The sequence below is a fragment of the Phaethon aethereus genome, assembly GCF_964289735.1.
Source record: "Phaethon aethereus genome assembly, chromosome: 3".
Classification (NCBI taxonomy): Eukaryota; Metazoa; Chordata; class Aves; order Phaethontiformes; family Phaethontidae; genus Phaethon; species Phaethon aethereus.
In genome coordinates, this window is record NC_138576.1 from 56,238,130 (window position 1) to 56,262,576 (window position 24,447).

At 43.3% G+C, this 24,447-nt stretch overlaps 2 protein-coding genes across 2 annotated transcripts; both read right to left on the reverse strand.

The window, feature by feature from the left end:
• Window positions 1-129: 129 nt before the first annotated feature.
• FAM162B (family with sequence similarity 162 member B) lies at window positions 130-4,991 on the reverse strand (the record flags this gene model as incomplete). The annotated part of the gene is made up of 4 exons (XM_081997461.1): window positions 4,308-4,991; window positions 3,764-3,875; window positions 457-565; window positions 130-228 (listed from the first exon to the last, which is right to left on the reverse strand). Exons 1-4 carry the CDS (start codon window positions 4,426-4,428, stop codon window positions 130-132), a joined length of 441 nt encoding a protein of 146 aa, XP_081853587.1. The 5' UTR covers window positions 4,429-4,991.
• Window positions 4,992-9,463: 4,472 nt separating this feature from the next.
• GPRC6A (G protein-coupled receptor class C group 6 member A) lies at window positions 9,464-21,516 on the reverse strand (the record flags this gene model as incomplete). The annotated part of the gene is made up of 6 exons (XM_081997427.1): window positions 21,206-21,516; window positions 19,282-19,585; window positions 16,576-17,403; window positions 13,904-14,116; window positions 12,388-12,511; window positions 9,464-10,584 (listed from the first exon to the last, which is right to left on the reverse strand). Exons 1-6 carry the CDS (start codon window positions 21,397-21,399, stop codon window positions 9,464-9,466), a joined length of 2,784 nt encoding a protein of 927 aa, XP_081853553.1. The 5' UTR covers window positions 21,400-21,516.
• Window positions 21,517-24,447: the final 2,931 nt, after the last annotated feature.

A 24,447-nucleotide genomic window follows, 5' to 3' on the forward strand; every position in this document is an offset into this window, starting at 1 on the left:
TCTTTTTGTGACCCTGTAACTACCCGTGTGTGCAATACTACAGTTTTCCATTTATTGCCAAAATTCACTAATCCCTCTCAGCAACAGTCAGTTTTGCTCCTGCAAGGACATTTGGCATTTCATATTAAGTTACTTCGTCTTCGACTCCGCTGCTAGCGCGGCTTCTTGCCGCCACTTGGCCTTCTTTGCCAGGTTCCAGCTTGTTAAGGACTCATGACGTGCGGCAGCCTGCAGAAGCAAAACACCCACTTAGGAGTAGTGCAGTGAGAGTAGCGATGCACCTTCTTGGGGAAAGCTCCCAGGAACGGCAGCTACTTCCATGCCAGGGGTGAGAGGCACATAGCTAAGCTAAAACTAGGATAGGTGTAAGCTGCTGCTTTTTAGGTTTGTCTGCTTTTCACAGAATTCCATCATTTTAAAGTATGCTACATAATGACTAGCTAGCGCTGTACTCACCTTTTTAGCTGAGGCAATCACGGCAAAGCAGGCAACAATTGAGAGTCCAATCATGATGTAACAAGCTTTAACTCGAGCTTTGTTTCTTGCCCTGTCTAGCATCTCCGGCCTGCAATTAAAGTTACTGAATTGAATCATTACAAAACTGTGAAGTCGTTCTTCAAAGCATCATAGACACAACATGTTATTGAAAAATAAAAATAGAATTAGCTCCTAAAGCAAGCACCTTCAGATTGCCATGACTGGTTTTGTACCACCCAAGAACTTTGCATTTTCTGACCCTAATCCTTTCCCAGTAGAAAAGCCAACATTTAATGGATTTAAGCTGATTTTTTTCTTTTAAGCTAAAAAAAAAAAATCCCAAACCTGCTCCTGCAATAAATATTTGCAGTTAAATACTTGGGGTAAATACACCAGAAATCATACCTTAACTTCTATTTAAACATAGTGAAATTGAAGGGATATATCGATTTTTTTAAACAGATGGAGAAGTAGATGTTATGTCAGCCAGATGCGGTAAAAGCAAGCTCCTTTTATTAAAAATTAACTTTACAAATTAATTACTGTCATATCTAACCTGTTTAGATGGCTGTATACTGTAGGCTAGAGGCTTTACATACTTGGATAGGTGATTAAAACTGTGTGTTTTAAGTTACCAGTTATGCTGGTACGGCTCCAACTCCCACCCTCCTCCCCCACGAGAAGGCTGCATGCCCCTGTGAACCAGCAGTACAGGAAAGCTCCGTATCGCTGAAAATGTCTCAAAACTTTCAGCAAAGTCTTCCTGGGTCAGGCTCCGTACTTGGGAGTACAGTTTTTAAGATGCAATTACAATGCAGGCAGTGCAGTATTTTCCTTTCATCAATCACATGGGAATGCTTTATATATATATGAAGATAGATGTTCATAAGATACAGAATATAAACATACATTCTATATAGTTATCACAGAATCATTAAGGTTGGAAAAGACCTCTAAGATCATCAAGTCCAACCATCAACCCAACACTACCATGCCCACTAAACCATGTCCCCAAATGCCACGTCTACACGTTTTCTGAACACTTCCAGAGATGGTGACTCCACCACCTCCCTGGGCAGCCTGTTCCAATGCTTGACCACTCTCTCCGTAAAGAAATTTTTCCTAATATCCAATCTAAACCTCCCCTGGTGCAACTTGAGGCCATTCCCCCTCGTTCTATCACTAGTTACCTGGGAGAAATGACCAACACCCACTTCACCACAACCTTTCAGGTAGTTGTAGAGAGCGATAAGGTCTCCCCTCAGCCTCTTCTCCAGTCTAAACAACCCTAGTTCCCTCAGCCGCTCCTCATAAGACTTGTTCTCCAGACCCCTGACCAGCTTCATTGCCCTTTAGTTGCATAAAGAACTGATTTTATCTTACGAGGGAAGATCTCATAATGATCTCTCTCCCCCAAAACACCTTCAGCTTTACTTTAAAGAGGTTGATAAGTGGTGGGATGGGCCAGAGCTGGAGTTTTGGTAGTGGAAGTTCTGCCCATGGAAGCACGTACCAAGGCTGAGGGCTGCAGTGCTTCTCTTGAAGGCTTTAATGCAACAGAAGCAGGCGAGCCTGATGAGTGGCCATGCCCTGCTGCCCCCTTCCCTGCCCACGCGCCCCTGTCATCCACGCCGCACTTCTTGCGGATGACTGACAGTGCCTGCAGTTCTGATTAACTGCTTTTGTTTGGTACAATGGTAAATATACATCATCTTTAAAACAAACCACACATCAGACTAAGCACATAAAATCATTAATCCACTAATCCATTTGTAACAACAAAAGCAAAACCCTAAATGTCATTAGTCTGGCTTATTAGCCTAATCGTATTTCACAGTGCACTAATTGAAACTCTTCTGAAGCAGATTTTCACTTTCCCCCTGCTTTCTGCCTCTGCTTTAAGAAAAACAGACCTGATTATGTTCTCCCCTAATTGCACATTAGGGCCTTTGCTACTCAATTCTTCATCAAGATTCTGGTTAAACCTCTGCTGAAGTCGGTAACAGCTGTTTTGTTAAAAAAAAAAAAACCCACAACCAACCTTGAATAAGGACTGCAGATTTGACCCTTAGTAGAATCTATCTTCAGCAGCTAGATTGTGTTCACAGGTAACAGTATCTTGCAATTCTTTTATTTTTTTAATAGTTAAAGCAGTGACACAATTCAGCTTCAAAGTCTCACAATTAACTTCTTTTAGTATCTTACTGTTTATGATCTTACAGCTCTAAACAGACTTTGCTCACCCAGAAAGCACAAAGCAGTGACACGCACTTGGCAGGCCAACTACTGCAGGGAAATGAGCAACTGGTGTGCGTGCGTGTGTACGGAGAACAGCAAACGTCACCCCCCGATGACTCAAATAGCTTTTAGAGTTCCTGAGACATGTCTGAACCTTCATCTAGGGGAAGATGGTGGGACTAGCACAGTGCAAGAGACGTGGGACAATGGCAAGCCACTGACAAGCTTTCCAGGAACCATCAAGTGAAACTGTCAGGAACCAACGGGAACAGGCAGAGGATGTACCTGTTGCTCGACACAGCTCTGCACACTGCGTACCCTCAACCTACCACCCAAGACAGGGACACACTGTGATGATAAAAAGTGGTGTCCTGGAGAGAGAGGTCTAACATGCTATCGAGCAGCCTAAGAAAAAGGCAGCAACTGGCATTACAGGGGTTGCGTGTGTTCGGTCAGGGACTCCTTTGGGGGATGTTAACTTTGAGCGAGTCAGGGAGCTACAGAATCGGCGTGGTTTGAGTGGGAAGGGACCTTCAAAGATCAGCTAGTCCGGTGGGTCAACAAGAATGGGAAGCTAAGGCTATGTCAAGTACTCAGTTTTCCTTAGTGGGGGATGTTTCTCTCATAACCTCCGTCTCTATTTTTCCTCAAATTCTATAATAAATCATAATTTGTTGGATGCACTCACTCGGCTCCCTTAGATCTGTTTGTGGGAGATATAAACAGAAAATACTGTTTACCAATAACATCATTCTCTGCACATTAGGAATAAGCAAAATAAACAAGCCAGTACAAAAATGTAACCAAGGCTATCTACTCAGATGGATCCAGTTCTTAATCCCAGGCTCTAGGGACCCCCGTAAGGAACATTTTTTCATCTTAACCTCTAACCAAGGACAGGAAATTCTTTTGCCCTCTAATTAGTTTCCAAGTTTTCAGCGTTGAAAAACTGGCTGGTTCAAACTCTGTGGAAAAGCTTTAAATCAGGATCACGCCACTGCTTTCCCTTCAGCTCCATGTTCCCCTTGGACAAGAGCAGTGCACTTACGGGATCCTCGGAGGAATCTCTGCTTCTGTCTTGAAACGTCCAGTCCAGAGGAGGATTTTTTTGTCAAATTTTGAAGGTTTGTAACTTGCAACCACCTTGTGAGCCTGCTCAGCTTAAAGATTGGAAAACAACCACTTCGTCAAAGCATGCACTAAGAGTGAATGATGGGTGGAAGGGGAAAACCCCTGCCCCGCCTGGTCCATGGAAGGTAACGCAGGGATTCCCTGTCTCCGCCACGCAGAGTTATCTCCACGCCGCCTCCTGCGCACCCCCGCGCGCACTGAGAGTCTCTGCAGGTCTGGCCCGACCTCCCCGCAGCCTGCGGCCGTGGGTAACCCACGCCAGCGGGAGCGCGCCTGGGACCCCCGGCGCTGCCGTGCCACCCGCGGGCGGCGGTGCGGGCCCGGCCGCCGAGAGCCCCAGCCCCGCTCCGCCGTGGGACCCCGCCGCCGCCAAACACCCCGCAGCCTCGAAACGCTGCCGGTGCCGCCGAGCCAGCCCCCCTCTGGCCGCCGCCGCCCCGCTCCCCGGCTGCGCCCCTTACCGCGAGTGGTGCCCGGGCTCCGGGCGGGCTCCCCGCCGGCGGCGGCGGCTCCCCGCGGCGCGGGCAGGCGGAGCGGCGCGGCGGGCAGGAGCCGCCCCGGGCGGAGGCGCGTCGGAAGCATGGCGAGGAGCAGCGGGACCCTCTGCCTCGGCGGGAGCGGCGGCGGGAGCGGCAGCGGCACCGGTACCGGCCCCGGCTCCGCCCGCCCCCCGCCTCCAGCCGCGCCCGGAGGCCAGGCCCGGCCAGGCGGGGCGAGCAGGGCCGGCCCTCCCGCGGAGCAGGCTGCGCACCTGCCGCCCTGGCGGACCGCGTCTCCGGCCCCGAAACCTCGGCGTTAAAGTCAAGACTCGGTGGCAGAAACAGCCGCGGTGGGGCAGCCCGAGGGCTCGGCGGGGGCCCCGTAACACAGACCTGCCTACGTCCCTGCTTCGGGCTGTTCTCCGCTTCCAGCGGCTGCCGACGTCCCCATCCCCATCACACGCTTTTCGGTTTACTTCAACTGAAAAACTTTTTTTTTTTCCTTTCACATCTTGGATAGAGTAAACCTTTATTAACAACAACAACAAAAAATCAGTACAAACATACCCTTGAAAGAAATAATTCATAGAATCACAGAATCATTAAGATTGGAAAGGACCTATAAGATCATCGAGTCCAGCCATCAACCCAACACCACCAAGCCCACTAAGCCATGTCCCGAAGTGCCACGTCTACACATTTTTTGAACACCTCCAGTGATGGTGACTCCACCACCTCCCTGGGCAGCCTGTTCCAATGCTTGACCACTCTCTCAGTAATAAAGAAAATTTTCCTAATATCCAATCTAAACCTTCCCTGGTGCAATACAGAAAATATTTATTTAGAATACGTGTTTAGTAAGCAACAGCCCCTGCCAGCACGATAGCAGGGCCAGTGTAACACAGAGCCTCATCAGAAGGATGTCTGATGCACTGAACAGCAGAGGAGTTTACGTCCGTCAACCAGGGCCAGAAGGCCTGCAGATGAACAGAGGAAGCCCCGGTCCCCTGGGATGGATCACTGCTCAGCAGCAGCCAAAGCCCCCAGCTCAACATGACAACACGAATGACGAGTCTTGAATCGTTTGTAGCCAAAACCTCCAGTTATTTATTTTCAACAGCAGAGCCAGAGGTAAGCAGCTTTTGCTGAAAGTAAATTGTTGAGTAGAGGAAATCAGAAATTTGTCACCAAAGTGAGTTCTAGCACTCTTGATATTATAAGTTGGTATTTTTAATGTTGTTTGGACAACATTTCATTCTGAAAAGATAGTCAAAAAAGCACTTTCTTTTCAGTAAGTAGTCCCATGTGGATGTTTTCTTGTTCACACATGTAGAGTTTCCATTCCAAAATCATTGAAGTAACAAAATGTCCTTCTTATTGGTAAAACATCAAAGCCATTCCAATCCATTTAACGCATACCAACTTAAAAAAAAAAAAAATTAAACAATCAATCTTCCCACATTCTATTTCAGAAGCAAAATTTCTGTTTGCAAATGAGCCGTTCTCTAAACAGAAGAACACAGCTCCCTGAATCAAAGCTCCACACCAGCTTTCCCATGTCCTTCTAAAAACAGCAAAAAGGAAGAGCATGCACCTCTTTGCACACACACACTCCCTTCTTGAGCAGCTCTGCCCTCTTTCAGAACATTGTTGGGCAGATGAAGACACAGCAATGGAAATGACCTAGAGGGTGATACCGGGGTTATAGTCTGCCCATAGCCCCATTGCTTCGCCTTCTTCCTGCTCAAAGAGAGCAGTGTGGCGTCAAGCAGTGCTCCTTGTCACGGGAGGCACAGCTGGGATGGGGGAGTAAGAGTCAGCACATCTGGGCTTGGCTGCTCATATGTTGGGCGCAGCATCCCAAATGCTGCTATTAGATGCTAGTCACACTGGTAACCCACACATTTAGAGTCATTGTAGTTCCAACGGCAGAGCTGCTGGGAGGAAGCCTGGAGCTCACATAAGCAGTTCCCAGCACTCGCCAGAGAACTGCTCTGAAGATTATGGGCAGCTGAAAGGCCTCTGCACAGCTGGAGCTACCGACATCTTATGGGAATTACAACCTGGAGGAGAGGACTTGAAAAACATGGTGGCCACCACAGTCTTAATTCTCCCTAAAGATATTGTACTCTGTGTCATAGTGGCTTCAGAATGCATTATTTAGCATTATGAACAATGAATGACATAGAACCCCCAAAGGTTAAATAGCGGTTACATCCAGAGCAGCCTCCCGCTGACCTCAATGAATGGCATTTTCACGCTTGGCTTCTCTGTGGACAGCACTGCATTTGGGGACATTTGTCCTCTCTCTTGCTCTCAGAGATGGAAAATGTGCAGGGGGACACATACATATGTTAGCATTTTGGGAAGTGGTGTCCAAAGGGGATCTTTCCAAAGTAAGTGAGCAGAGCGTGCTCTGAGCCAGAAAGAGGAGCCGACCCCTTCGGCCCCGCACGGTCTGACCCACGGGCTGTGGCTCTGGAGGGCCCGTGCCGAGACTTCGCTATGACTTGGGAAGGTGACTCCTGCTCCGTGCTCTAGGGAGGAAAATCTGTTTCAGGCTTGTTTACTGTCCCCGTGCCTGGTAACAGGAATGGTCAGATTGCTGGAATACTTACTGTTCCGCGCGGGGGAACGTGCGCAAATGCTCCCTTTAGCATCATGAACCCCTATTTTTAGCTTTTTTTACCCTCTGTATAGGGTAGCACAATCCCTTTAAGTTCTGCCTACGTATGATCACTTCCTGCTTGCAGACAAGGTATTTAAAAACATATGTAAGGCAGCTTGGTATAGCATCTCTTTTTTTCTGCCAAGTCCCGCTAGCAAATCTGTTACATCTTCTCAGCTCCACCATTGACTGTGCTTTATGCCAAAGACCTGAGTAGCTGGAGATGCAGACATAGCATGCAGGACGCCTTTGAAATGCTGCCATATGTGATGCCTTTCTTTAAAGATACCTTCATATTGGTTGTAGAGACCTTGTAGAGACCTTCATATTGCTATTGTCATGCCCTGTTCCTCAGGACACTTTCCTCATTGTCCTGTAGGGGAATGCCCTACCATATTGGGCTTTCAACCTAAAGGACATTTATAAGCAGCAGACTGAGATCTACTGGGTGGAAACACTGCACAGGTGCATATATTGCTGCTGTTCAAGGCCAAATGGGGAAAGGTAAGGACATTAAGTAAGCAAACTCAATTTTAAGTAACAATATGGTTTGAATCATCCCCATCGTCTTTAAGACATTACATGCTCAACGCTTTTGAAAACAATAAACACAGGTACAATGTTCAAGCCAAATTAACTCTTCTAACCAGCTTAGTGCTGACAGTCATTATGCAAGCTTTGCTTTTCTCTTTTGGGGAGCGACTTTTTGCTGCATTGGTAGCCAAATTGCAGGAATTTTAATGTTATTGTACATAATTTCATATTCAGAACAGTATTCATAACAACTGAAGTATGAACAACATTCATCATGTAAATACACGTGTATAAACTTTCATTTTTCCAATCAGCTACAGAATTTAGATAATTAGTCAAGTATGCATGCAAATTGCACCCTTGCCATTCAAATTGCTTTTAAAACATCTTCACAGATACATATTACATGTACAGTCTACACATCAAAGTAATTTCATTGCCTGTGTCCATTGTTGAAATGTGACCTATTTTAACAAAAGATGAGTAGAAAAATCATATAGCTATGGGTTACAACATATAAATAGAAATGTTAGGAAAAAAGATATATTGTACATAATAATAATACAATGTCTGTGTAACACTAAATTTATTTTGGCCTGCCACAACATCCAATTATTCCAGATCTAAACAGAAGCACGGATGAAACTCAAGGAATTTAGTGTTATTTCACAGTAATATGGCACAGAAGTTTCTATGATCCAGACCACAGGCTTTATGAACATAGAAAAATATTCTTCACTGTCCTGAACTGGCAGCATAGCTCTGCTGTTTAAGGTTTGAAAAAGCTCTGTGGTACCGTTGTCCCAACAGAAAAATTCCTCCTTCTCTGAACGTGCCTTTTTCCTCTCGTACAGAAGGCAGAGCATAGATATGTTCATGGAGCTACAGAGCAGAGACTCATCCAGTGCAGCTCGTATCAGTTCATTCTTGTGCTATTTCCACGTGTTGGCATGGGGCCTTGACATTTTCTTGATGAAAATCAGATTTTAAAATGCATATCAAAAAAGCTAAAATTCCCAGAATGCGCTCACACTGATCCAGGTCATTACATTATTTAGGCTGATGAGAGGAATCAGTTAGTGTTTGTAAGTTTTGACAACACACATTGACATCACATCTTCAATTAAGCAGATAACTGGGGACAAACATAGCGAGTCCTCTCTCCTCGTGCATCAGAAGGAGGTGCATGGGGTGATCAGTATGTCTCCTCTGAGTATGGGGAAAAAAAGGAGATGAACATACATATAACTACAGAGCTCCAGAGAAATTCTTTAATTTTTATATAGACCTGTCTCTAGTTCATTCGCTATCATCCTGGTAAATACAAGGAACTTCAACAGTTACTGCAGCACTCATCGGGAATAAGGTGTGCAGTTTTGGGGAGTAAAAAAAAAGAATTCACTGATACCAGGTGAAAAGGGTAACTTTTGGATGTTCAGGAGAATGGAAAGTTTATCTTAAAAGTGGAGACTGAAGGACTGGGCTTGTTTATCGTAGCAAACAAAGGTTGGGAGAGGGTTCTATTTGATCTGTAAAACAGAGCCAGGCAAGGAGAAGAGCTCCTTAAACAATTGGGCATCAAAGACACAAAAAAAAGTGAGGTAAACCCATATGTTCCTGCCTACGTGTCTGGGAGAACTAATAATTTCCTGATGCTTTGGGGAAGTGAGATGGCAGAAGAGGTTCCCGCAGGTCTACGTCAGCGGGCCGGGTCAGTGGGAAGGGAGCTGCACCTCATGGTGCCCGCGGGAGCAGGGCTGCACTCTGTGAGCAAGGAGAGCCTTGCAAATCTGGTAATGGATAACTGCTTAAGTACCAGAAGAGAAGGCATTTTGTGTGGCCTGCTCTCTTTGGGGATGCCAAGAAGAAAGAGACCTGAAAGAGAAATGGCTCTCTAAGATGGTTTTTTGTCTTCTAGTACTTTAACGCTGCCCAGTCATATGCTCGAGAGTCTTTTCCTGGCCATAGTCCTTGCGGAATTTTTAGGAGGAATTTTCCCTTTTATTAATCTCTGCTCAGGCAGTTGGAAATGGCAGTTTCCATTCACAGAGTTTTTCTCAGGTTTACACGAGTCCGAGATAGTAGCTCGGGAGCTGGAAGACTTTGAATCCAAAGAAATCTGACTAACAGCAACACTGCCTGCGCTCTTGGAGGAATACGTGTAAATCATTTTGAGGAAGGCAGATTTTGTGTTTGTTTCTTGCTTGTAAATGATGATATAGCACTTTGGAAGGAAAGTGCAGCAGAGGATTCCATAATTGGAAATTAAAACAACGATGATTTCTACCGCCGGCAGGTATTTGCCAAAAGTAGTTGCATAGACAGGGATAAATACAATCCATGCTATAAAATAAATTAGCATACCAAAGGTGATGAATTTAGCTTCATTGTAGTTCTCTGGTAACTTCCTACCTTTAAAGGCAAATATGAAGCAAATGAAGGCTAGGGCAGCAATGTAGCCCAACATAATCCCAAAAGCCACAATAGAGCCCTCATTGCACTCCAGAATTATTGCTCTTGGGATTGAGAAATTTTGCTTTACGGAAGGCGTCCTAAATATTAGCCAGAAGGTGCAAATGATAACTTGAATCCCAGTGCAGGTGACCACGGTGGGAACAGGTTTATATACGCATTTCAGGAAATTCTGCAGCTTGGGATCAAAGCTGAAGGCTAGTAAAATTTTTAGCGACTTTATTAAAATACATGAAATGCAGAGTGAAAAACTTATGCCGAAGAGGGCTTGCCTGCTTTTACACTTGAATTCTGTGGGTTCATCTACGAAGAAGATGGTGCTTAGAAAAATTAAGAAGTGGCTGAAGAGAATAATATAGCAGACGGTTAGACCCCCGGATGCCTTTACAACCGGTGTGTTCAAGTTTCTAGTAAATATTACACTAATCGACAAAACCAACACGACCCCAAAAGCAGAGAGGAGGAGGAGGAAAATAGCAAACCAGTCAGTCCAGGCGAGGAAATGGATTGTCTTTCTGTAGCACGTGGTACTGTTGACGGGAGCCCAGTAGGTTTTGTTGTTACATCGGTAGCAGTAATCCATGTCTGAAAGCAGAAAGGGGAAGATAACTTCGAAACCCGGAGTAAATAAACTGCGAAGTGGATTTTCGAGGCTTGAGATACAGGAGGAATGCGGGAGGGGGACGGACAGGGCTGATTGCTTCCGACTGTTGCTGCCGCCGTCCAGGCGGAGGAGCTGCAGGGTTGCGGTGACAGCGGTGGCTGCGGTGGGGTGGCAGTGGTTGCTGTGGTGACTGTGGGGGCAGTGGAGGCAGTGGTGGCAGTGGTGGCAGTGGTGGCTGTGGTGACTGTGGGGGCAGTGGTGGCAGTGGGGGCAGTGGTGGCAGTAGTGGTTGTGGTGGCAGTGGTGGCAGTGGGGGCTGTGGGGGCTGTGGGGGCTGTGAGGGCTGTGGGAGCAGTGGTGGCATCACCGGCAGTGGTGGCAGTGGTGGCTGTGGTGGTAGTGGTGGCGGTGGTGGCAGTGGTGGCAGCGGTGACTGTGGTGGCAGTGGTGTCATCGCTGGCAGCAGTGACTGTGGTGGCTGTGGTGGCAGTGGTGGCGGTGATGGCAGTGGTGGCATTGCTGGCAGTGGTGGCAGTGATGGCTGTGGTGGCAGTGGTGTCATCACTGGCAGCGGTGACTGTGGTGGCTGTGGTGGCAGCAGGAGCAAAGGAGGAATGCCTGCCGGCTGGGAGCAGGGGCTGCCTGCAGGCAGGGCAGGGAGGGGGCAGGGAGAATGAGCAGGGTCCTAAAACCACCTTGGTCATCGCTGACTGGCGATACGTAACCTGGCCGGAGCACTGGACAGGCAAACTTTAAGGGAAACCTGAACCAGGACTTGAGAGTAAATCAATTCTCTTGCAGAAATTGGAGCTATGTTTCTTTCGTTTTCCTATTTTGACAAGAAAAAAACCCAACTTTGTCTTTACAGATAGCTTTTGAAATAGGGCAGCAAGAATAAACATTGCTTTGGATTATACTTTGAAAGGTTACTTTGGCTTTAATATTCCTATGCTCTGATATGGAGAAATTTCACAATTATTTGAATTAAAAAGATAAAATTTAATTTCCTTCTGCTTTCAGGATATTAAAAGTACACGGTACCACAAATTTCTTAATTCCATCTCTCTCGTCCATATTCAATTTTCTCCTTTAAAAACTTTTGCTCAAACCTAGAAATAAACTAGCGGTAAAGTACACATCAGATTTGGTACTAGAAAATGTTGCTGTACAGTTATACCAAACTTTGCGGTACTCCCTGGTAAGACAAAAATATGCTGGTAAGCGAAATACACAACCCTTGAACTTCATAGACTCATAGAGCAGTTTGGGCTGGAAAGGACCTTCAAAAATCATCTCGTCCAACCCCCCAGCAAGGAGCAGGGACATCTTCCACTAGGCCAGGTTGCTCAAAGCCCCATCCAACCTGGCCTTGAGCACTTCCAGGGATGTGGCATCCACAGCTTCTCTGGGCAACCTGTGCCAGTGCCTCACCACCCTCACTGTGAAAAATTTCTTCCTTGCTGGACTGGGCATACTGCAGAAAGACAGGGAAGCAAGGCTCTGTTTTGACAAGAGTCAGTCTCACTCTTAAGTCAGCCAGACTTTCCATCCTGACAGAGGATAATCCTGGTCAACTGGAAAGCCTAACTGCTTTACATTTGGTCTTCCAAAAAGCATTTTAACCAAGTATTATAGGCTGAACACTCGTACTGGGGAAACTGAGCATAAACAAATATTTAAATCCCATTCCAAAGTTATACCCAAGGTTGCCAAGGCACATTATACCCAGCCAAAACAATTGTATTGATGTCTAATAAACCTTTATTTGGATCACAATTCCTTACCTGTTTGATTGCTGTAATGGTTTTCTGGGCAGTAAACACACTCATAGCAGCATGTGTGTGGACTTTCTGTAACCTTTTTCATCTGTCCTGGCCTGCAGTGCTGGGAGCATGTTGATTGAACCTTCTGCAGTTTGCAGAGAACAAAAAAAATCAACTCAGGCCCAACTGATTACTAAGAATTATTAAAATAACCTCCAGTGATTCTGCAATTTGCACTCTTTTTTTCATATCTAATGAATTTTAAGGGAATCTGAAAGCTATGCTGAAAAAAGGCATTGTAGGCTCCATCTTTCTTGTGTCTTCTCCACACAGTCAACAAATGACAGGACGGGGCACTATCTACCTGATAATTTTATTTTTTGGCCCTGAATGGCAGTCAGTGGATCCAGCTTTGAACCTGAGATTTAGACTGCTGAGGATCAGCTCCAAAGAAAGCCTGGAAGTATATGATGGGGGATTCGAGTGGACTGCTTCACAAGTGAGATCCTGAAACCCTGCTTGGCTGCTCTGAGTCCGGTGGAGACAGCTTGGCGCAAGGGACACACCTCAGTGGGTGCTTTGCACTGCAGCTCCAACGTTCCCGACCCTTGGCAGCTCGTCCCTGAGTTCTGAAGCACGACTCTGGGGGTGTGATCAGAGCTTTTGCTTGAGGTCTGAGTTTAGGTCCTCCTTCCAAAGACAATTTTTTGTAAGATGGAGAAGCAGTCCTGAGGGCCACTACTATTTCTTCTTCCTCCAGGGTGGTGCTCACAAGGAGATGGAGACATTTCCTTGCCATCCTGGGCAGTGCCATAAAGAGGGACAAGGTTTAAGGTTTTCTTCTGTCCTCAGTCTTTTCTACCACCTGAGACTCGAATCCAGCCCACCTAGCACGCAGCCTCTCCCCGTTCCGTTAGTGGTGAAGGCTTTGCAGCACAGAGCTGCACAATGAACCACGACCTTCACCCATGCACAGATGACAGATTGTCCAGCTGGAACTGGCCGGGGCCACCCACTAGTTCTGTCTGCACCACCACCAAGGCTCCAGGTGGTGCCACCTATCTCAGCCTCCTGTAGTCATGCTGACCCCAGCTCTAACAGGAGCAATAGTCAATAAAACTTTTTTTTTAAACAGTGAAGTCAACAGAGATGAGTCTTCATGTACAAAATAAATGGTGGTGTTACATAAGAGAGGGGGCTTTTACACACAGTAATTTTTTATTTTAAAACCCCTTTTCAAGATTCTGGAATAGCATCCTTAGGACAGACATAACTTCTGATTTGCTCATCTTAGGAAACTTTCTGGGTGTATTCTGGAGAAATAACTCGAATCACTGAGCCTGCTTACAGGCTAACGTGCTTTTCAGGGTGCATGAAGGTGGTCGAATAAACCCGGAGAGGATTCTTTGCTCTAAAAGGAGAACATGAAACTGCAAGAGAGATTTCTAGCTGACACATACTTCAGTTGCAAATACTGGAGGGACAAGAAAACATATGAAGCAAATTTCACATGTTATGTCAACAAATTAAAAGTTACCTTTAAATCCAGAAATTCCTTTTTTTTCTCCTCATCCTCAAAGATAAAGTCACCCTTCTCTGGGTCATATTCTGCCATGGTGGTGATTTCCATGTGGCCATCAATTTCTTTCCAAAGTAGTACATCATAACTGGTGCTCATATCTCCAGTGGAGTCAAACTTGATTTCTTTATCATCATCAATGACTGTAACTTTTTTAAGTTCTTCAAGGAGCTGAACATAAGTATAAGGAATGATAACAGACATCAATACCATGTCAGTGTGATAAATTCAATAGTTTAACATCTGTATGATAATATCAAGTTAAAAAGAAATGTTGTTTTTTAGGAGTAAAAGAAATCTTAAAATTAAAAGTCATCTTTATAACAGTTTAATCTGACATTCTACACAGAATTACATTATTCAGACAACCCTATTGACCTTAAAAATCTATCAATTAAAACATCATAATTTCTTAACTCTATGCCATGTGTACAAATACTCATGTCAGTATTTTTTACCTTGGAAATTTTGGTACAATCATGGGACAGAAAAGACTTTTTGCTTGCAAGAAATAAAGGCATTTTGGAAATATTTTGTAACTTCTTGTAAAGAACAACCATGAATGTTGTTGCTGTTGTTTCTTTACTTTCACCAGAGTCGATATGGACAACATTTGCTTCCAGAGTAACCTCCCCCAGCACGTCTGGAAATACCTACTCTAACGTTGTTCTCAGCTTTGAGTCTGACTGATATCGTGTATTGCAAGGTGAGACTCAGAAGGGTTAAGTGAATGTGCCAGTTTGCTCAGGTGAAGTGATCAGTGGCACAACGGAAGCAAACAGCTAGGCCATCTTTCATAGACTGTGGGAAGTATCAGAACAAGCACGCTTGGATAGGGCGACTGTCCAGCTTCATCTTGCAACCCATTCTGTTCAACAGAGTGAAATTCCTCTCTCCCTCGTCACAAACAGCCAGATCAAAAAGTTCTGCGTGAATCTAGAAAAGGACAGGTTAAGGCACTCCCAGTTCATGGGGAGACCATAGAAGGACTTTCATTAGCCACTGTGGTTCTTATTTGAAGTAAAGGCTTTATCCCTTTGCAGGTCTAACAATTTTTGGCAACAGGTATTAGTTAACAAGAAAAAACCCTAAGGTTTTGGTGAATTTGACTGCCTTTTGAAAAGCATGCTCTTACACGGAATACATCTTGAGCTTCAGACAGAAGGGGCTAATAATTAGCAACATTTTGATTTAATTGATGGTTATTTTTGCAAAGACAAAATAACACCAATGCCTCTGTCATTTCTCTTTATATGGAGATGTGTGTTATGGATTAGTAGTTACATCCTAAGCTTTGTGTACATATATCCATTTTTGCGGGGTTTAAATTTAGTGTAGAGGAAATATATTATGAAAACAGCATAGGGTGAATAACTATTTCTTTCAGTTTTCTTCATGAGTTCTTAGACTCTTAATAGGACTTTTAATTTGGGTGGTTTGGGATTTAATTCAGCAATGATGTAAATGCAGCTCCATAAAGTTGCATCCCCTGTAGAGCAGGCCTAAATTTTTCCCATGTGCATTAACAAATTGATGTAAGAGTCTGATTGTTACTGGGTTTTTTTTGAATCCCCTATCTTGGTTGACCTGCCCTGACCTAGGATAAGAGGTCAGAGCAAGTCAGAGTGCATCAGTGGTTGGTTGACTTTTAAATGAACTTTGTTTAATCCTCTGAGTAAAAGTGTGTAAAAGTGAATACTCCTGAGCAGGTTCTTGGGTAAAAGGTCAGGCCAGGCTTACTTTTATGCTTTTTGCTCTTCTTTTTTTGCCCAGTAGAGTTTGATAACAAGTACCTCACTCATCTTGACAATTGTGTCTAACTTTCCTACCAGTCACCTCTGTATAAATCAAGATCAAACAAAGGAATAGCCTGTTGCATTTTTACTTTCAAGTAAAGATTCATTATAGAGGAAAATACAGAGACAATGACGAGAGAGGAAAATTGAAACTCTTTCATGAATGCTCCCCTCCTGTAATACCCCATCTCACAAGAGCACTCATTGCTGTGTTTTACAGTGGTTTGCAGCAACAGGACCAACCACTAGTAGCTGAATAGCTGGTAAATCCACTGTAGATTGACTATACATTTTATTCTATCCCACATGAGTAGCTAGCAAGAGGTTTCAGCAAGAAGCCTACAGACTGGAGCCTTCATCCAAGATGGTGCCTACTCTGGGTGCTCTTTGAAGGTGATGGGCAAAGTGTTGGGGTAGCTGATGAAACCCAACAGCTGAAGATCCCTTCTGCACTTGTGGAGTCACATGTTCACAGCCATTGCTATTGTACCCATGAAGGAGGAGATGGTGGGTATGCAGTTACTCACAATCAGTTAGCTACCTGTATGTGAAATGCAATAATCATTATCTACAGCAGAACACAGACATGGCTTAGCACCAGGAGCTTCTGTGTCTACATGAGCCAAAAAAGGGGAGACAAAACTGGATTCTGGTTGTCAGCACTGCAGCAGTTAGATACTGCTGCTCTAGCACATAGTCTGTGATTTCAGTTGGTGAAGAAAGGCAGGAACAGGAATAAAAAAAGGACCGAGCTAGTAAATCCAGGAATGTGGGAGCAAAAATGAGATGAAAGTTTTGCCGAGAGAATGAAACCTGAAAGAATTAACATCATACCTCCCAGGGAGTGAAGGCAGAGGGATCCTTGCAGTTTCTGTCTTTGCATTGCACTTTAATGGCGTGAGCAATGGCATAGACTGCAAGTATAGTACTGTGGATAAATCCTGGTTCAATGTTAGCATTCAAAAAATCATGTCTCCAGATCTGATGTGCATTTTCAACATTTTGCAGTAGATCATCTTGGGACTGGTTTGAAATACATGTTTGAAAATCGTGGTATTCCAGGTGTGCACAGACTGACAAAAGCATAATATATTCATGTAAAAACTTGTTGTTGTCAGTGGGCTTTTCATGAAGGTTTCTCAGAAAGTCTTGGAATGTGGAGATGTCTCCACTTTTAAACCCAAATCCCACAATGGTCCCCAGCTGTCTGATATTGGGAATCGTACTGATTTTGACTGCAGCCGACCAGTTATCACTTGCAATCCAGATTTTATTTACATTCCTCTCAATTGCCTTCTTAAATAGTTTGAGCACATGGAATTGTCTCATAAAAACAACAATAACATTTACTCTGGTTTCCTTGACAATCTTCTCAATTGCGTGATCAACTTTGGTGTGAAAGGTGTTGTCAGAGAGATAGGCAGGCAGCATTTCTTTAAAAGCTATGCAAACGTTGTTTGACATGGCCTGGACCCCAAAGCTCTCCAGAGCAAACCGCCCATTGTCATCATCAGTGGCTATTACTCCAATCCAATTCCACCCAGACTCACAGATCAAGTGGGCCATTGCTCTTGTCTGATGGAAATCACTGGGGACAGTCCTGAAGAAAGAAGGAAACCGGATTTTGTCACTGAGGATTTCAGCTGATGATGCAGGACTCACCTAGGGAGAGCGAACAATTCAGTTACTGAAGAGGTCTCCTGCAAAGGATGCCAAGAGATCCAAAACTGCCATGATTGCGCTTTCATCCAGCCTGCCCCAGGGCTTCCTCCTCCTGTGAGTGAGCATCAACGCGGTGCAGCCAAATGGGGCAGGTTCCCTCACCCTGCTGCTCAGATGCAGACTCATGCCCAGTACCAGTTCCACCATTTTCATCCTCATCCACATAATTAATTCAGTGAAGGCGGAGAATAAAACCTTTCAAAATGGATATGGCAATTATGCTGGTATAAGGATTTTGGTTTACTCTGTTAAGATACCATCAACGTGCTATTCAAAACAGTATTTAAAACATTGGGAGCATTAAATATTCTTTGATTTATTATTCAAATTCCTAGTACCCTTACATTTTGCAGTATTTTTCTATTGCTAAGTATGTTAGTATGGTTCACCCACATATATATTTTCTCTCCAAGATTTAAGTACTGTATTTTAAAAGGATCATTAATTCTGTCAGAGGAACCTCCCAGAAAAAAAAACAACCACCAATACTACAGAATGCTATGATTCTTTCATATAAAACCTTTATATAAATCTTCACAAGAACACCTGTTTCTTGTGAATGTATCTAGGAAAACGTAAGTGGAACATTGTTATTTAAATCTCTCCAGTTTTAATCCTTTTCTATTTGTTTGTAGGAACTTTTTTCCTACACTTATATTTCCTACATGGCTTGACAGTTCTTAAAAAATAAATCTGAGCTTTCCAAAATGACAGTCCCCTGTCTGGAGGGGATACCACATCTTACTGATGTCAGAAGATTACAGATGCTGTTGATGAGAAAAATCTGCTGGATCACCTTTTCCATCTCTACGTCCCAATGCAGATTTGCTTCATCACTTGCCTTTTGATTATGTTCAAGTGTGGCACCTTAATTTTCATACTTCTTCTCATACTGAAGAGAAGATTTAGTTAGAAGTTAGAAATTACATTTAGTTCAGATTTTATGTCTTTCCCACGTGTTTGGTTACCATGTTGCTACTTTGCAGTGAGGTAATTTACGCCAAGTTCCCAAACCCAATGTGCAACACAGGGTGGTGTGGAAGTGGATCCCCTTTTTCCTTGTTGGTCCTGGCCTTGACCCCAATTCTTTTACAGTGGTGAAAGTAGAAATGTAAGCACTGGCCTAAGTGCAAGTGTGTGACTATATGAGTCCTAGAGAGGTCAGAAGTAGAGGAGGATATTTTGGGAGGGACCAGTGTGGATCTAGAGAGTTGTATTCCCTCTTTTGTACAACTGCTTGAAGAGTAACAGGAGTAAAACTGTGTTTTAGAGCAATATTCCTCACTTCCCCATCCATGGTTATAATCAACTCCGGAATCTAATCTCTCTCAGGCAGGAGAGAATTTCCAAATTTCTGGCCAAGTTTGATTTTGTCTTTTTTTTTTTTTTTTTTTCAGCTTGAGAATGGGTATTGTCATATTCACAACCCGCCAGACTAGACGTGGCAGGTGTAACTTTGTTGCCTGAACGAAGTCCTTGAGTGTCATCCAAAGTACCCTGGACAAACTGGCCCAGCCATGCAGGACTCACTGATGGCACTGCCAGGCCGGCAAGAGCCCAGCATCATCCTGAAATAGCACTCGGACTCATGTGCCTCGGGAATATGAAATAGTCCTTACTGCCTTTGTTTAGGCAAATGAATCAAGCCCTCTGCTTGGAGTTGAATCACACCCCTCCTGATGTCCTTAGGCTGAGCCAAATCCTGCCCTGCAGCAAACATGTGGCTTTTGCAATCCCTATGGTCCGAGCCACATCTTTATTCTAAGCGTGGTAAATTTGACCCTCTGTCCAAAATCAAAATAAAACCCTCAAAACTACCTGTGGGATTAGTTGCAAAGCCAACAGCCTTGAAACTGCCATCGACACCTCGGAGTAGCTGGCTCCAGTGACTGCCTTAATTCTCGGGATGTAGTCTGAGTAGTTACACTTGAACTCTACAACATCCTCAGAAGAATTGTATTTAGACAGAAACCTCAGAGCAGATGCCATGGCTTTTGTAACTTCTGCACACGTGTCATAGATTTCGTAGCCCAGAGTAACTCCAGATAACAGCGTTGAATTGTTGATCGTTTCAATAGCATGTATCATTGCAAGTGTCTGAAGAAAAATTTGAATTTCAAAGCTGTCGGGAAAAACAGAAGTTTTATTTTAGAAAAACGTTGCTGGGAACAAGGCCAAAGCAAAGTCTGTTTTGAGCATATCCCTTAGAACTTGACAACTACTGAAGAAAATGATGGATGGTATGTTTTGTGTGATTTGCTTGTGTTTTAGTGTACAAAAGATTAGAAATCATACATTTTTGTCTCACCTAAGTAGGAGATTAAGCAAAATAAAAACAAAATTGAAAAGATACCTGAATAAAAATGATCTTTGGAAAAAAACAGGTACTAAACACCAAAGTTTCATGGTACATGAAAAATTGCAAGTGATATCTTCAGGAAGCATCTGTCAAAGTCAGTGGGACTGTTTCAGTTTACTCCATCTGCCCAACAAGCTTTTTAAAAATTTATTTACTTTCACCAAAAGCACAAAACGGGGAAAAGAAAGGACTAAATATTTAAGAATAGAAGAAAATATTTCAGAGGTTGAGGTCTTCTAGCGATTGCATCCATGTTCCTAAAATCCTCTATAAACCCGATGAAGTTAGTACAGCTATTCTCATATCTCCATGGATATTATAGCAGATGCTTAATCAGAACTGTGCTGGCACAAAATGTCTGCAATACAACTAACCCTCCTCTCAGGCAAGCTTCTCTGATGTTTACAAATCTTGCAAAGCAAATTAAATTTCAAATAGACCTAAGACAATTTATAACTCTGTAGAAAAACAATGGAAGACTGTTGAAATTGTCAATTTTGTCATCATTTTGAAATAAATCCAGATGGATACCTGCATGTCCATCCGATTATTAGATACAGACGCGGGATTAAGTTGCAAGTAAAATTCAAATAAAATTTGAGGATTTGCACCTGTCATAAAATTAAAGAAAATGAACATTTGGAATGCCTGGGCTTCGGAAACCTTCACTATATACTTTAAATGAAGTCCTTTACCAGGTTTCCTCTGCATTCTTTCCAGAAAAATGGATGTTTTAAGCACAGTAGGATTTGGAGCCAACAAAATAAATATTCTGATGCACAGTCTGAACCTGAATGCATACATGACATGGTGTTTATATGTAGTCTACCCTCTAAAAAAATGCCACAATTATAATAAAAAGTGAAATAATTACAGTAATTACAGCAATAATTACGATCTAGACGGCAAGGTACTATCATAGATTACAACTGAGCTGCCCTGTGAGGTGGGGGACATACTTTAATATGTCCTTAGGCAAAATGGAACAGTCTGCCCGTGTTCAAATCATGTAGGTCAACTTCATAACAAATAATGAACAACTGCACAGCAGAGTACTTCAGACATAGAGCAACAAATTAGCATTTACACAGAGATTAAATGATTGTTCAGCACAATCCTCCAGAGCTATTAGATTGCATATGAAGACTGAAATAAGATCAAACGCTCATTCCCTTCCTCAGGCAGCCACAGTATATTTTACTGTAACTTAGCCATACTTTGTCATTCTGTATTAATTTACATGCAATTTCTGTGATGTCCAAGGTCTTTTTAAAGACCAAGAAATGCAAAAGAAACAGATTTCGTTGATCTTAATATAACAAGTACATGCCTGATGTCAGTGATGCCTTCTTTGCTACAAAGGTAATTCCCAGTATTACTCACCCAGCGCAATTCTGAATTACTGGCTTGATGGGGTATTCTTCTGGATGCAGCATTTCGCTATGAACCGCAAACAAGCCTCCAATAACAATGTCCCCTGGAGAACTGGCACCCACGAAGTCATCGGTATTCTGGCAAGAGAAAGCGATATCAGTGCCGATCACAAAGCAGGGGATCAAAAAGCTAACGAAGGCCATGTTTCTGCTTCACTTGCTGCCTGCCAGCTTTCAGTCGACTAGGTGAGCTGCAGGGCCAGCGAGGGCTCCTGGGTCACCTACAAACAGCAGCAAAGCAGAAGGGCTGCACTCAGAGGTTAGTCACACTTCACAAGGTGCTTGTGTTTGCTTCGCTCTCCGAGGCTATTTTATCGAAGGTACTAAAGCAACGCTGTCACGTGAAGAAGAAAACATGAGGGTGCAGGGGTGTGAGAGTGAAGAGGGAGGAAGACAAATGAGTTTAAAAGGAAATGTTGGCCATAAAATCTGTTCTGCTGTGCTCAAAGTTTATTATACCTTATCTGAAACACATGACAAATATTTTGGTATAAATTTGGGCTTGTCTTGAATACTTTCCAACTGAGTGCAGGGTGAGAAGCAATCGTGTAATATGGTGGTGATATTGCTGCGACCGTATTTTAAGGGTGTGGTCCAAAGAGTGCTGAAAAAAGACCCCCTTGACACAGTGGGCTTTAGACCAGACTCGTCCAAAGACCCCACACCAAAACCATCATAAGACTGCTTTTCTCTTAACCCTTTTCTTATAATTTTTTTAATCTTTGTATAAAAATGGTTTGGATAAGCTAACGTTCATGGTTCTGATGCACACACAGCTCCTAGTGACTTCAGTGGGCTTTGGATCAGGTCCTGCGTTTGTAGGATAGACCATGTCTGCTGCTGGTTAATCTGATAAACCCAGGACAGCAGGACAACATAACACTAGACCTATTTTTTTGACAGGATGGAGGCACACTCTCTTCCCCCTCTGATGGAGGACACCAGCACACGAGCAGCAGCAGCTCCTGTGCTGTGGGACAACTGGGAAGTAGCTGTTCTTGGTGCCACCATTCCCCTCAGATTTGCAGGAATGGCATGCTGTGCCAGAAGGGAACTGGAGGAAAAGAGAAGCGGAGGCTGGACTCTCAGCTTTCATAAACTCCAACCATAAACACTCAAGTGAACCTCTTTAGGACAGAAACATGACGGATGCTACTAAACAATACCAACTTACATAAGAGACACAGATTTGACAATAATCCCTTTCTGTTCTTGACATTGACTTATTCTCTGTTTTCTTATAATGGCTTCTTCAGATTTTGCTTCTTTTGGTAGTATGCCAAAACACTCCCAGAAGAATGAGGTCAGTTATAGTGTTTATTGTGGATGATTGTACTGTTAAAAAAGCTGGGTTTTACAGAGAAAATTTGAATCAAGGACTGTTTTCTGGTAAACAAGAGAAATGGGATTTCCATTACATATTCTTTCTGATGAGCATAAGGCATACCATATAAATTATTGGCATTACTACACTTTGCCTTTTTTTCTCACTAGTATCTTCATAGTTAGAGTATCCATTTACAACTGAGATATTTCTTGCAAATGCAACAGACATATTACTTGCAAATACACTTAAAGTGGAAGATTGGAGCTAGTCATTTCTTTAAGCAAGCCACAAGAATATTTAGTCATATGCTTCTAGTATAAAACATAACTTTTAAGTACCTAACACTAAATATTGCATTAGAGATTCAACGGAAATACAGTGCTGATAATTCAAAACTGTAAATTTGTAATAATTTATGATTAGAAGCAGAAGAGAAACTCTACTCTGGCCAGTCTTTATAAAGCTATTAATTTCTATAGAAGAGGACTTTACCTACAAACAAAAATTCTTCCTTGGTCACTCTGGAAAGTGGAAGTTGACAAAATAAACATCACATATAATTGGTGCATAATTTCATGTCATGTATAAAAACACCACAAAATGAGGTATGCTTCAAATTCAACTACATTGAGTTTACATCACAGTATGGAGTATTTTCACAGGGAGGGGTTTTTACTGTTATTGTTTGTTTTCAAGACCTGTATCTCATAATTACTGCTAGTGATGAGAAGTATTTACAAGCATTACTGAGATAGCACAGTCCAACCTAGTACTGCAGAATTAGCTGGAAATGTTTGCAAATACCCTTTTTCATTGACACTTAAATACCAATAGAAATAAGTGTATAGTACAAAATGTTCTTTGCTTAAAATTTAGTGAGGTATTATTGTAACATTGCTGGACTTTCACAGTTGTCTTCATAGGAGTATTTCCTGGCAGGCAGAATCAAGCCAAAGATTCAGGGGAAGTCTTGAAGTACCATCCTCTCTAGAAAGCAGCCTTTAATGGACTGTGCAAAGGCAGCAAACTGGACCTACGAACTCCGGAGCTACTCTGAGAGCCACACATGAATTCTTAGAGGCTTTGGAGGATCAGGTGGGAGACAGAGGTACTCTGGCAGTATCTCTGTATGCGCCAAAGTTATCTGCTGCTTGAATACTATGGCTACTTCTTCCACCTGGGCTTCAGCTTCTTGGTAAGGACCAGAATAGGTGGGTTTTGGAAGACAGCCTTGGAAAGCTCAGCACTAATCCTGCAGGTTACTTCTTGTAAATTTACAGTTAATAAGTTTTTGGCAACAGTGCCACACCTATTGAAAAGCTCCACAATCCAAAATGTGTGAAAGAAGCCAAGGCAACTTTGGATATTCTCACTGTTATTCAAAAGAGTGGGATATCCCCTCCTCGCTCAGGACAGGACCTACCCTGACACAAGGGAGATTGCCCTGTTTGGAGAACCTGGTAGCATTCATTCCCTGTCTTTTGCAGGGAAGCTGGTGCTTGTGTAAGTTAAGAGTGACCATCTCTTCTCAGATTATTCCTGGGAAAGACATGAGCCACAAAGAAAGGAAGTTGAGCCATGAGCTGAGTGGCTTGTTCCCAGTTCTAGCACTGACTTCTTGTCCCTGATCTGCACAGACTTCTGCCACGATTTGGCAACCCTAGGCAGTTGTTCACAGTCAGGTTTCTGAAAGCCTCCTTCTCTCTCTGAAATGAAGTAGTGCCAAAATGCCTTCAAACTCTAGATGTAACCTTCTTCTGAATGATCTAATACCTGCAAAGTAGAGAATAATATTACCTTTACCTCCAGATCATAAACTCTTTACAATAACTAACATCCTTCACTCATGGTGAGCCCCCAGATTG